At 39.3% G+C, this 14,663-nt stretch overlaps 1 protein-coding gene across 5 annotated transcripts in view; it reads right to left on the minus strand.

Annotated features, from left to right (window-relative positions):
* BCAR3 (BCAR3 adaptor protein, NSP family member) overlaps positions 1-14,663 on the minus strand; it is a 101,297-nt gene that overhangs the window by 47,699 nt on the left and 38,935 nt on the right. For 3 of the 5 annotated variants that reach the window (XM_033067144.2, XM_033067143.2, XM_033067145.2), the window contains one exon: positions 1,560-1,884. In XM_033067144.2, the coding sequence (XP_032923035.1) occupies positions 1,560-1,884 (325 nt within the window). Of the gene's footprint in view, positions 1-1,559; positions 1,885-7,908; positions 8,283-14,663 lie in introns of those variants that run through there. The other 2 variants (XM_033067147.2, XM_033067146.2) reach the window with 2 other exon arrangements.

A 14,663-nucleotide genomic window follows, 5' to 3' on the forward strand; every position in this document is an offset into this window, starting at 1 on the left:
CAATTGTGCAGTCAGGTCATGGAGCAGAACATATGATTCATTGTAAAAATTAAATAAACCAATTGTTAGAAGTTGCTACCACAGCATTCAGAGTCTGTTTTAGAAAAGTAATTGAAAGATCAAACAGGCACAGCATTTGGTGCTGTGACTCCACAGACACAAATTCTATTCACAGGCAGCACTAACAATATCCTTTGAATCTCTTTATTAATTCAAAAGCATTATGTTTTAATTCTGACCAGGCGGACCTTCCTGACATTTTCTTCTCAGGCATTCTGTTTGTACCCTTACTGACTGTGCACCAAAGTATTCTTTATAAGACAAGGTTATATTAATAAGAAAAATTATCAGTAGGATTTGGTCTCTCAAGAAAACCATGTTTAGTAACTGCTCTTGAAAAAGAAGATATAAAATACAACTTCAGAGTGTATCACCATATTCTTTTCATGGCAACACTCCAGGTTGCTGGCATTCTCTAAAAGTATATAAATAAAAGAAGCAAATGATGTTTAAAAGCCACTTCATGTAAGCAGGTACATCTCAGAGATCAGCGACAGCGCAGTACTAAACCCACTTAGATCCTTTCTTCTTTTAAAATTAATGGGGTATAGAGAAGAAAGTATTTTTTTTTTTTTTTGGTGAGAAGAAAGCTTGATCCCATAAAGCACAAGCAAAAAGCAGAAAAAAACCACTCCACACACACAACCTTACCTAACTACAACTCTTCTTCATTCATAAGACTTGAAAACCAAAAAATTGTAGTGAAGGACATAGCAAGGCTGTAAATCCAAATTCAGAACTAAAAATTTGTCTCTTTCTCAGCCTTTAACTCCATCAGCCAAGCAGCCAAACATTCTCTCATTTCTATGTCTTTAAATGATCCACTGCATTTCACTGAATTTTTCTTATGTTAGTTGGTAATATTTTCCCATTTTATAGAACTCAATATCAAAACAAAAAAAGAGACATTTACAAAATTAAGTACTTTTTGTAAGCAATTAAATATCAGTGATAACAGATTCCCAAAAGAAGGGCTAGCTATAAGAGTATAGGTCTTTCTCAAGAGTTATGCAGGAATAATAAACAGGGATAATTTCTCATTAGCTCAGGGTACAATGAGTTCCACTAAGTTTTCATGAAGAAGGCTTCCATGCAGCTCAAGATTTGAGGCAGCTGGAACACCACTCTCCTTTTCCTCAGCTCTCCATCCATATTGCATTGAATACAAATCAAAATCAAGTTTGAACAGTTATGACTTCTTGTTTAAAATTGCTCTGTTACAACAATGCAAAGAGTCATATCAGAGTAATTCAGTAACTTAAAAAAATTTCCTCCATGGGAATAGTACACACAATATTATACCTTTTAAAATGTAGACGCAAGACACAGTCATTAAAAATTATTTAGGTCTTCCATCAAGACCCAAATTGAATACTAGGGAGAAAACCTAACTGAGTATAGTAAACAGCTGTACCTATGACTGGGCCTTTATAGGCCTAGAAGAATATGCAATAATCCCTATGCAACTAACATATGTAAATTGAAGTTTCAAAACATACCTGTCATGGAGTGTGCTGCTCCTTCCATTTTCTGGAGGGTACTCTTCTATAATATCCTGTATAAAAGGTAGCTGCTGCCGTGCTCTGGTGTAAGGCAACGTTCCCACGTGGCTGAACATATCACAAGACCTAGAGGGAACTGTCCCCTTCTTCTTCCTGGGGAGAGTGCCATGGATCGAGATGCCTTGGAAGGAGTTTGAGCGATGCTCAATTGGTGAAGGTTTTGTGGTCAAAAGGTCCATGGAAGAAGCTAATGAGAACTGGTGGTTCACTGGGCTGTTTCTGGGAATACTTGAAAGTTTTCCTGCGGCTATCATTTTTGATTCTGGAAAAACAAAACCAAGATTTCTAAGTGTATATCAATCATCAAAGCCCTTACTTAAAAGAAGTTAAGTAACATGACTAACAAAGGTACCTGAAATTGAACTTTCACTTTGCACTGAGACAGTCACACACCTCAAGACCCAGTCGCACTGCTCCCAATGCACATCAAGCATGCATGTATATAACTTCATACATGTTAAAAGTCACAACAAAAAACAATCAGTCTGGACAAACATGAAAGAGCAGGCCCTGAATGATTCCCATTTTTATCTACACAGTTCTTCTTTTTTGCTTTTTCACATCCTCTGTTGACTCAGACATCAACTTTGAATCACTGACAACAAGCAAAGTTTTAAGAATATTTGTCAAAAAATAAAGGACACTACAGCTTGGTTTGGAAGAATATATTTTTAAATCTAGTAGCTGGCACACTGTGAGGAAAAACCTGTTGCTAAGGAGTCTTGCTCAAGTAATAAATCTAACAGATAACTGGTCACATACTTCCAGCAGGCTGTAAACTAAACGGCTCTACCCAAGAGATAAGGGCAGGAGTAGATTACTGGAATTCTCTTCTTCAGCATGCCCAGCCTGCTGGCTCAAATCGCTGTTGACACAGAGATTTACATAGCTGTCAGTCTCTGCTACAATCAATTGCAGTCTGCCATACAGTAGAGGTTTTTCTGTTGGCGTGAGCAAAAAGCTTTGTGAGACAAATACTTCAGGCTCATTAACAAAATACAGTTCTATTCCTCAAAAAATGCTGCCCTGCACTCAGTTTATAGTGCTGTACTGCAGAAGACAGGTTGCCTTATGCTATGCAGTTGTATAAGCCTGCAAAAGCCACTCTATGGAACTTACCACCAAAAGGGCAACCAGTCCTGTGTTATTTAACCTAGGTGTTAGTCAGCCAGGTGCTTCCCTCAGAACCTGGAACAGCCACAGATGCTGCAGAGATTGATATGAACTCAGAAAGCAGAAGCACTTCTGGAAATAACAGCTACGGACAAGGGGAATCTGTTCTGACCTTAGTCAAGTTCCATGCTGAAAAATAAGATGAGAACCCTGAAGGCCCAGCATCGTGGAAGTCAGCTGCTTACAGCTGCACAAGAACTCCTCTTGTTTTGGGGAATGCACAGGTGTTGCAAGGAAAACAGAGGTGCCTCTATAATCCTCTGGCTCCCTTCTCCAACCTTAGCATCACAGCTACCATCAAAATGTTTCTGCACTGAATCTACTGTTACTTCTACTCAGCGGTTATCATAACGGGCTTACTTTTACAGCAATGCTAAAGCTGTATGTAAAAATTCTGCTTTTTCCTGTCAGCTGCACTGCAGAGATTCACCAGTTGGATAAGGTTTTCAAATCCCTTCCCAATTCTCCTGTATCAAAAGTCCTACAATAAATACTCAGTAATGAATATTTTTCTTTACTCTTTAAGTTGTCAGACCTCTGTCAGAGCACAGGTGCTATGCACTATAGTAGAAAAGTCTCTGGAAATAGCACTTCTGCCTAGGGAGAATCTGTTTGACTCTGATCACATCTCTTGATGAAAAGAGTAGAAAAGATTTGAGGTGTTAGCAAAGAACCAACATTTTTTGTCAAACAGATCCAAATAAAATACAAAATCCTAAAGAAACCAAAACACATTCTCACAAAAATTCTGCCATAAATTATCACACTGATGTGATATGAAATACTAAATCATCCCTTCATTTATGATGTGGTGGAAGGACACAGTTTCTGTTAGTTCTGGCAAGTACTAAAAATATCAAAATTATTTTCACAATAATTGCTGTGAAGTCAGTTTTGCATTATAACTGTTCTAAGCAAAAAAACTGGTCCACAGATACAAAGATCTAAAATGCAAATGCTTACAATAAACCTGCAACCTCCTCTAGCTAAAGCAAACTGACTGAGCTTGTTTTTTGTAAATTCAGTTTCATTATTAGAACGGAATGATATAAATTACCTCCAACAATTGGAGGAAAAAAGGCTTAAAATTCACACAATCATTCAAAATTCAACTTTGCGTATTTGCTGTAGAAAAGCAAGGAACACCATTCAGAGTCTAAAAACTGAGGGCTATCTGGCTCATACTGCACAAATCTTGTTCTCCTTTCAGGGCCTGCTCAGAGTCTGTATTTAATTATTGTACTTTCTTACTGGTTTATATAAAAACCACCCCCAAACCTCAGAGTTCCAACTGGTTTAGTTCAGGTTATCCAGTGAGAGAGCCTTCCTTAGTCTTTCCTGCAAGGCTCCCATGGCTATGCTGCAATGGAACACAGGACTTCACCTGCAAGCAGCTATCAAACCCAAGTTGTTATAAATGTAACCATAGAAAGCTTTGGTTTAATAGCTGAGTCCACAACAGGCTTACTGTGACATGAAATTGTCAACCACTTCATGTTTGAGAATCCACAAAGAAAGCTAAGAATTCACTCTCCTAACCCAATCACAAGGTAATTCTTACAGCAACCCAGCAGCTTTTCACTCCAACAGCCACCTGATGTACAGCATTTTCCATTTCACTACTACTCCCAAGAAGTCCTTAAGAACCAAAACCAAGCTCCTAGAGCTGACCTAATAATTTCTCTTTTTTAAGTAGTACTCACATGACTTACAAATTCAATACCCAATCCTCAAATTCATACCCAAGTACTGTTTTGAGGAACCAAGGTAAAGTCCTACAGTTAGCACAAAAATACCTACATTCAAGAACTTGCAATATATTTAGCCACAAGTATGTGCACATCTTTGATAATATTTCTAACAATCCTCCCTGCAAAACCTCTTAAAAAACAACCCTCCAAAAATCCCAAACAAACAACCTCACAAAACAAAGCCCAAACAAATAAAAAACCCAACCCAAACAAAAAAACCCCAAACAAAACTGAGAACAACAGGTCTGCTAGCTTCCACCACACATTTATCTGCTTGCCCATGTGCTGCTGTACTATGTATTTTTCATAAATGTTAACAGAGAACTACAAAAAGCAGCTCAATAACAGAAGTCCTCCCAAACTACCCATCCAGTTTTCTTGTATTGAATATAAACATGGAAAGTGGGAGCCTCTTCAGTTGAAGACTTTGGAATGTCTCAAATACTTTAGTATATGCTTCAAAGAATGTTTGACTTTACTAGATATAGAAACCCTGAAAATTTTACTCCCTACGAGACAGTGTGCTTTGAACATTGGCCATTATGCAATCAACAAGAGAAATGGTAGAAATGGTAATTGAACAATGGCTTAAAAGGAACTGAAATTAAATTGTACACATTCCTATTTGTCAAAATGCAGCAAGTAACAAAATAGAACACTTTAGAAGTCATGCAAATTTCTCCTAATTAGGTGCAAACAAGATGGGCTCATGCCAATATAATGTTAAGTGGCAAATGAATTTTTTTTTTATACATAGAGTGGCACTTCTTCCGTTTTTAGTTTGGAAAAATACATGGGAACAGAATTGTTAGGAGTCACATTGTGAATTCAGAGAACTGGGAAGCATGAAAGGTTTCCAGGTTAACTTCTGACATATTCTACTATTTGTTACGAATGAGGGTGAGTAAATACAAATGACGAGGCCGCTAAAATCAACATGGCATTTAGGATAACAGTATGAGATTAGAAATAAAATTAGATACATATCTGATGGGCAAGTCCAAACAGCTGGGGTATGGTTTCTTCACATCATTGCCCAGAACAAAAACCAGCCACAAACAGTGAAATAAATAACTTTCAATTTCCTAAAACAACATACTGAATATCCTTCTAGTTGTGCCATCTCTGGGTTGCAAATTCAAATTTTCTGTCTCAGTTTTTCCTCATGAAATCTTTCTGATGTTCACACAGTCTGAGGAAGTGCTCTGTTCAAAATGACTCAGGTATAGAATTAAGTGCCCCTACCGTATCACAACATAATACAACCAATGGTAGTGGCTTCTACTTTTTGTTTCAATATTCAATATACTGGAGGAAGAGAAGTAAGAGAAAGGGAAGTCTTCAGTTCAGCCTCAGAGAAGCATGAATGGCACAGCAAACAGTCCAAGGCTGTATGTGCTCATGCTAGAGGACACTTCATAAAAGGAAACAGAAAAAAAACTTACCCACATTTCTCTCATAGCCTTATTGATCTGGCATTTGGGTGATTCTCCTCCTTAGATGAAAATCCCTGGAGTTTATACCTGGTGTTATCATATCACCAACCTTTACCTCTAGATATTCTATGAAGCTAAGAGGGCTTGAATGTAGTTTAAGATATTCAGCTGAGTGTTCTCAGGTATTTAAAAGACAGAGTCAACTTTAGTGAAAACTCTACTTACTTTTGCGACATCAAATCTCCTCACAAATTCCTCCCACCTTCCCTTGGGGAAAAAATCTCCCCTCCCCTCCCTTGTAATCAGCAACAATAAATTTCAACAAGTGGAAAATCCATTACTCCCTTCTCCCTGCTAAGTTACTTGGCATATTTGCATGCAGAATGTAGATGTGCACAGAAAAAAAGAAAGTGAACATCCTTAATGGTGAAAAAAGTCAAGGCCAGGACTAAAAGGCAGATGAATTTCCCCAATTTTTTTTTGGTGTGTGGGTGTGTGTGGGGGGGTGTGTGTGTAATAAGAGCATAAGGGGAAAAGAAAAAGCATGACTTAAAAGCCTCTAAAGTTAACATATAGGAATAAATACAATTGAAACTGTAGCCATTATAAATTTGATGTGGATTTCAGGTTGTCTCCCTAGAAGCAGTGTAGTATTCTTCATTATTGTTAACAAAAAAGAAAGGATTTCTGTTCCCCAAAATGGCTTAGGAGCAGCTTTCTGCAACCTGTATCTTTTGTTTCTGCTACAAAAAAGAGAAACTGATGCAGTAGCTTCTATAGCAAACATGTCACAGGACTTTGAGAAAAATATTAAGGTTCAAGAACCTACAGCCTGTTATGATACAGAGACAGACTGAGAAAGCATATGCAGTAGTTCAAAGGCTTTAAGCTACTATCAGAAAAAAACATGAGTCTGTCAAACATCAAACATCCCCACAAGATTAGTCAGGTCAGTGCTTCCAAAGAGTCTTGAAGTGCTATCACAATGTTCATGCTCTCCTTCTCTTTCTTTATATATGCCACGCAATTTCCACCCCCCCTCCATACATCCTTGTGCTGTAATCTGTCAGCTTATTTTAAATGTTATTTTTAACTATTATTCTCACACAACAGAAAACACGCAGGCCAGGATAAATTATCTTTCCGATGTCTTTTTTTTTTTCCAATACAAGAGAAACAGATAAATCTCATACTTCTCTTTGTAAATTTTCACATGTAGAATGCCTTCATATCTATAAAAAATGCCAAGAAAAAGTGATTATTGAAGATGATTCAATAGTAAGTACAGCTTTCTTCATTTGGCCATGAAGTTATCTCTGAAATGCAAGTGCCCAACCAGTTAGCTCAGTAATCCTGAACAATATAAAGCCTTGACTTGAAATAAACCTCTCCACATTTTGCTGGCAGAAGCAGAGAACTTTACCAAGGTTACAGTCAAATCTATGTGTTTTTTAGCCAATGCTTCAAAAATACAACGTTTTGTTCCTTGTCTGGTAAAGGAAGCAATTTATTTTGACTGCTCTTTTGTTCCCACAAAAAGAAAACAACAACCCACTTGAACTGAAAAACTTTTACAGTATTACTATTTCGAACTAACAACACCTTTCTGAAATCACAAATTCGGACTGATTAGAAGTGTTTTTGCATCCTCTTCAAAAGAAAAGGGAAAAAAGGACACAGCGTTTCTTTTCTCTCTAATCAGAGAAATATCTCGAGTACATACCAGCGTTTTATACTTATTTACCAGATTTCCATGGGATCAATTCCCACAAAACCTAAGCACTTGGATGCAGCGTCTCGGTCGGCAGTGTCACAGCTACGGCACTTGCAGCAGCCCGGGGGCCAGCCCGGGCGGGGCAGGGCTCGCCCAGCTCCCGCGCCCCCCGCCCCGACAGCGGTGTGGGGACACAGGGACACCGCACACACCCGCGCACGAAACCAACTCTGCGTTCTCCTCCCAAGAGCTGTCCCCGCGTTTACCGGCTCTGATCACTGCTGCTTCTCTCCACGCTTCCTGCGGCTCGGCTGGAGTGTCTGTCCTGGCGAAGCGATCTCCCGGCAGCGAGTCTCGCCCGGCCCCTCCCTCGGGGCCGCGGAGCCGGAGCGGGCAGCCGGGAGGGGTGGCCGGAGGCCGGACAGCGACAGCAGCGGAGGATCGCTGCCAGAAAATGAACCGGGCGTTCTCGGGAGAGCCCAAGGTCTGGCCGTGCCGCGGCGGGAGCCGGCACGTAGCCAGCGCCAGCCCGCCCAAAGAAGCGCAGTTGGCGATCACTTCAGGGTGACTCAACCGGAGCTTTCCACGAGCGCCTTTATCGCTCGCTGGCCGGCCCCGAGCCTCTCCCGGCCCCTGGCGGGCGCCCCTCACCTGCGGCGGGAGGCGGCTCCGGGGCTGCGCAGCCCCCGGGCCCGAGCTCGCTCCGGCCCCACCCTCCGGGCCGCCCCCTGGGGCTCGCCGAGCCCGCAGCAGCCCCGCGGGCCGTGACCTCCCGCTGCCCTTCTCCACGCATTTCGTCTCTCAAATTAGCACTGCAGCAAAAATTAACAGTTTGCTAAACCCACCCTGGGCACGGACGATTCAGAGCCTATTACGTACTTCACACACACCATTTACTTGCGTTGGCAGAAGCCCCCCGCATCCTCCCAAGTCGTGTGAAGTTATTTGTGCAACAGGTTGGTGGGATAAAACGCGTTTTCTACAACAAAGGATCAATAGCTGTACAGAACCGGGAGCTAGCGACAGAACAGATGGTCACTTGCCCTCCTTTTGTAAAGCATACCTTCAAAACAATGAGATAATTATAGATACGACCTTCACTTTCAACTAATTATCTCAAGCACCTTCAGCTATACCACCGACTCAGCCACAGGGCTTTTGCTTAAATACAAATCAAGGCACACTCGGTTGACTTTTGAAGCACTGTCTCCATCAATTTAACGCACTCTTTGTCTCTTTCCCATTGGCTCAGTCTTTCAGGCTGCCTGACCAACATTTCTCTGGTTTTACCACAGTTATTCTAGTTTTTTCAATTTCCATTGTATCAGAATTCATAAGATTTCATTTTTCAAAGCTATTCACTCATCTTATTTGCATTAGCTTTCCAGAGGCAAAGGCTTTTCTGCCTTACCAAATATTTAATTAACTTTGACATTAAATATTTGATCCCATAGTTATATGGTGGTTCTGCTTTGGGAGATCATCTTCATGCACTGTTTTCATTTCACTCTAATGTTCAATCCTTTCATTCTCTTTCTCCTTTTTTACCAGGACTAGCTTGAATAAATTACTTCTGATGTATCTACTTCCGAGCCTGACTATACAATGTTGCTGAAGTTATTGTCCTAATATATCTAAATGATAAATGCAATTTAAGGATCAGATTATTTATATTCCAGGACCTCTGCATATTATCAAGACAATAATAAAAAATAAATAAAATTCTGGTGTTCTCACACTAAGCAAGTTACACATCCAATAATGACAGCAGCAGGATTAAAATTCTACGTTTTACCACAGTGAAATCTCTGGGTACTGGGTAGAATTAGAACATCTATCTCTCTATAGTTTGGCATTTTGTGTATTGTCCATAAAACTGAATTTGCAATCTCAGCTATCTGAAATATCTCACAGCAACTGATTTTTTCTTTTAATGAAGTAATTCAAACCAGAAAAAACACTGGATCTTTATTTGAAGTGTAGCTAGAGTTTAAGAAACATTTAGCTGATCAAGACAAGATTCTTTAGCCATCACATAAGTTGCTGAAGTAGGTATTGGGAGATAAAAATTCTTGAGAAAGTCTAGGAATTTTCATAGATATGAGTAGAATCTTTGCATAAGGAAGCTCAAGTAAGATGAAATTTAGTGTAAAATGAGGAAAAAGAAAACAAAGGCAGAGTAGTGCTCCAGTATTCAGTAAGGGACAGAGACAGAAGATTAGAAAATTAAATTTATGGAGCATACTAAGGTCAAGGAAGCTCACGGTAGCATTTCTGACTGGTGTTGCCCTTCCCATAGCAACACCAGTTCCTTAAGGCAGACATGAGCTGCAGGGAAGCATTATCAGTGTTGGTGTTGCCACACACTTTTTACAACTTCCAAAACAGAACAGTTGAGGTAATTGTGAAACACAATAGCTTTCAAAAAAATCCATTCACTGGTGCTGGAACGTAAGTCACTACTCGTGGCATGTTGACAAACAGACTTCTGTATTTTTCTCTCCACAAATTACAAAAAATTATAGGATCCTATTGACACTGAACAGAGCCTTGAAGTTAAGATCTAAATTCAAACTAACTTCACTTAAAACAAAACTTCAAGGCACACCAAAATCTCACTCTGTTCTTTTGTCAGTTGTTTTTCCCCAAGTGCTTTGTCATTTGTGCTACTGATAAACTAGGAAAACTACCAAATCTTGACTAACTGATGGCACTCTGCATTTGTCATGCTGGCTGTGAAAAGTATTGAGGATAGAGGGGTACCAGAAACGTTTCACGCACAGTGAAAATTCCAGAACTTCACTGGAACAAGTAACAATCTTTGGAGATTTCCCATAGTGTATTCCATTCATACTCTTTCTTGAAAATGTACTTGAGAGAGGGAGGGAAGGAGCAGGAGGAGGGGAAAGGAACTGAAGAACACCAGCCTGTGACCTCATGTTGGACACCAAAATGCCTCACCAATACACCCAGTGCAAGAAAAATGGCATTAGGGTGAGAATACAGAAAGAGGAATTTGGATACCTGGATTCCACATTCAGTTTTAGTATTCTGACCCACCTACTTCCTGCATGACATATACTAACATTTTTGTAACATGCATCATAGTGGTAGTTATTTTTCACAGGGAAGACTGTACTCTATTAGCTTAACAAGTGGAAGATGCTACAGAAGTGCAAACTATTATTTGCCTCATTGCATAAAGGAAAATGTCTTGCTTCTCTATCTAAACCACGTTCCACAGTTCAGGGAAAAGACATTTCAAACCATGTCAAAAAACCCTGATCTACACATAAGATGGTCTTTACTGGCTGATCCTAATCACTCAGGAAATTTTTAGGCACTGTAGTTACATAGGAAGTAGTGTCATGCTTGTCATTTTTTATGACTAAGAACGAGAAAAGGGGCAGTAACTTCCTTAGTAACATGACTATGTGCAAAGTAGTGGGATTGTAGCTGGGCAGCCCTTCCTAAACTGTGATTACTCTTACTTGCATGAGTCATTACATTGTTTTCCTGAAGTGTTGTCTTCAGGTTAAATTGAAAATTGGTCTTTGTCTTCACAGTTTGACAATTTACACAACCCATCCTTGCACATACTTGAAAGCTGTTAAAGAGAATTTCCCTACAGGATGCAAAAAGGAAAAATTTACAAGAATGCCTACAGTAGCTCCACTGGTTGTGGATTACTTCAGGTTAAACTAGATTAGATTCCTCATGGCAAAGCTTTTGTTGTTTTCGTACTTTGATCTGCTTTGGAAATGAGTTCACTGAGCTGCGGGATGAAGTCCTGGAAGCATCAATGTCCTGAAAGGAGCACAGCACCTCTGTCATGCCCTCCCCACCAGCATTCCAACGTGTCATACCCCTGAGCCATGTGTTTATCTATAGGGCATCATGCTGTCCATGTATGACCTTGCCACAGACAGTAGCACTGGAGCATTGTCCTTTGTGACACCAACCTGGGGGAGGCTGAGAAAGCAGCAGTGTGCTGGCCATTGCTGGCTACACATCACACAATGCTGGGGCCTTCCATGGCCACCCTTTACTTCTGCTTCCTGAAGGAGGGGAGTATGTACAGGTACATCTTTTCACCTGCAAAGACACCCAAAAAAGCAGCTAACTAAACAGATAAGTGAGGAGGAACACAACTGGGACACAGGTCCCAAGACCTGTGCTGCTGTAGCTCACACACCTTAATTAGGCCAAGAGTTAAGAGTACTTGCTAGTTCTTGAGACCGTTTTCAAATGTTCTTGGCTTACAGAAACAAAGAAAACAATAGGACATAAGTATCTGATCCATTGGAAATTTTCAATTTGTCCTTAAATGTCAGAATTCCAGTCTTCCTGAAATAATCAGGAGAAAATACATTTACTCCAAAAGCACTGTTCTGCAGCTGCAGTGATAAAATGCAGAAGTGACTACACACAATGAGGACATAGCATGCATGGATTGCTCACATAGTTCTTGTAGATTCCTTGATAAACAAAAGTCAAAGCAAAGTTGTTACTATATAGACTTGTCTTAGATGAAAAAGGGCCCATGCAAACAAAATGCTACACAAGCCTCTACTCCCACAGATACCACATAGAAAAGTAATGATCATAGCTGTTGGCTAGGAAATTAAGTTTATTTGCTGATAATTTTCAAGTTAGTCAAAGACTAACTTGTGTAGGGCAAATAAAAATGACAATGTGAATTGAAAAATGCTCCAGACTTGGAATCTGACAATATTTATTTTGAAAACTGAGCTATGGCACCTATGCTTTCTAATGTTCTCCCTGGCTGCTAGCTGAAACAGGCAAGTTTATTCAGCAGCTATCCAGATCTCCATAATAAAACTGCCAGCATGATTTCTTGCTATTTGATCTGTCTTAGGTCTGGAGACTCAAGGTTCTTCCAAAGAAGAAACTCCAAAACATTTATCTGTTTTGAGTTGGGGTTCAGAAACACCGCAATCCCCAGCCTCAGAAAAGCTTGCAAGCAGACACAGCCCATGGCTGATCATTCTGCAAACAATGCTGTAGGACAGCAAGAGAGTTTGAAGACTTATATAAATTCAGTCATTGTCAGATAAATACAAGAAAAATATCATCTTGAGCAAAAAATAATTTGTAATTTTAAAAACTATTAAAAACAAATCACACAGATTCTGTGGCAATATGTTGTGTCCATTTCCCTCTCTTTCAATTTGGTATTGAAAATCAAGTGAAGCATTTATTAGACAGACCTGTTTCAAATGTTTGAAATACACAGGTAAAATGGCAGGTAAAATCCAGTTTTCCTTTATTGATTAGTTTTGGTAAATGTTACTTAAATTGGAAATAACTGGACAAGGTCTTATGGGTCCCTTTTTACAGAGGGTCTGTTTTCCTCTTTGTTTTTAGCAGTGGCAGAACTGTTACTGGGGATCTAAGACTTCTTGCAAGTTTCTGTTAAAAGTCTCAAATACAGGGGAATTACCAGCTTCTCTTTGCCTGTGACAGATGTTTTTAATTTCAAACATAACTGATGCAGAGGCAAGGATAAACAGAGGGCCAGAAAGCACCAGTAAACAAATTTGGAACTTTCAGTAGATGAAATGGTACTCTTGGACGTGTTTGTTAACAGCTCTGTAACAGCATTTACATTGCTGACTTTCTCAAACAGAGAAAGCAAAAAACTCCAAATCTTTGTGTCTCTCAGAGCCAGCAAAAGAGACCACACAGGTAGCAATGCACATAGAAGTGTCCAGAGCAGCTTCCTCTCCCTCTGTTGGCAAAGCTACCAGCATGCTTTAGCACGAGGTTGGAATCTGACAGGTTGACACTACATACCACTGCCCCAAAGCACTCTGGCTGCATTTGTAATGTTTCAAAGAGCAAAAATACCAGAATGTGTAGAAGGACTTTATCTAAAAGTGACAAAGGCAAGATATTTGATACTTGGTTGACAATGCCCAACCAGTCATGGCTTTATGCTAACTGTAATGGTCATCTAATAAAAATACAGGAGAGAGTAGATCAGTTGTTTTACACCTTTTTTGGAGATAGACTTTTCTATTTATATTATCCCAAGCACAAGTCAGGCTCTGTAATGCTTGCTCAGGTTTCTTCTTAATATCACACAACTTAGGTGTTCCTTGTAATGACAAGAAATCATATTTAACTTCGCACTACTGCAGCATGGCAAGAAATACAACATAGGCAGAAACAGTATCTATGAATTTAAATGCAAAAATCTAAAAGCAGAATGGTATGGAATATTAATTGCATTCAATCTAATTCAGGTTTTACGTATTACTTTATGTTTACCTACAATAAATTATGTCAATGCATATATTTTATTTAAATGCAGTAAGGCTGGCCTTTGTCTGGCAAAAAAATCATAGGTCTAAACCTACATCCTGTTAAAACTCTCTGCATAAGAAAACCTGTACAAGACATAAAGGAAATACTCTTTATACCTTTTGCCTTTCAGAGAAAAACACTCTAAGATGTTAATGAAATCATATAAGGCCATAAAATGCTATTATTTGGAATTCATCTCAGTAAAAGAAGTTACTGGAAAAAAGTTCTAGCTCTTAGAACACTCCTTAAAAAATACTTAGCACTTAGCTTTCTCTATTTCTTTCTACTTACAACTCAACCAGTGATGCATAGAAACATACATCACGAATACATGCAAACATATACAAATATTTTAGTAGTCAAATGATACTAAGTTTTCAAATACAATGGTGTATCTAAATTCATGTCCCTAAAGGGAAAAAAAAAGTATCTTCCATGTCTGGCAATACGCAATGCCTTTTATTCCTTGTATCAAAATAGACATTTTCATTTATGTGTTTACATTTCCTTCTCTGTAGGTACCATTTGTACTGGACTGAAGGAGCTGGTCACATCATGGTGGGTTTTTCCTCAACACATTTGAAGCATGATTTATTAGTTTGCTACAGGTCATAAGAAATCATAATAGAATCACATT

Source organism: Catharus ustulatus, chromosome 9 (assembly GCF_009819885.2).
Source record: "Catharus ustulatus isolate bCatUst1 chromosome 9, bCatUst1.pri.v2, whole genome shotgun sequence".
In the NCBI taxonomy this organism is placed as follows: Eukaryota; Metazoa; Chordata; class Aves; order Passeriformes; family Turdidae; genus Catharus; species Catharus ustulatus.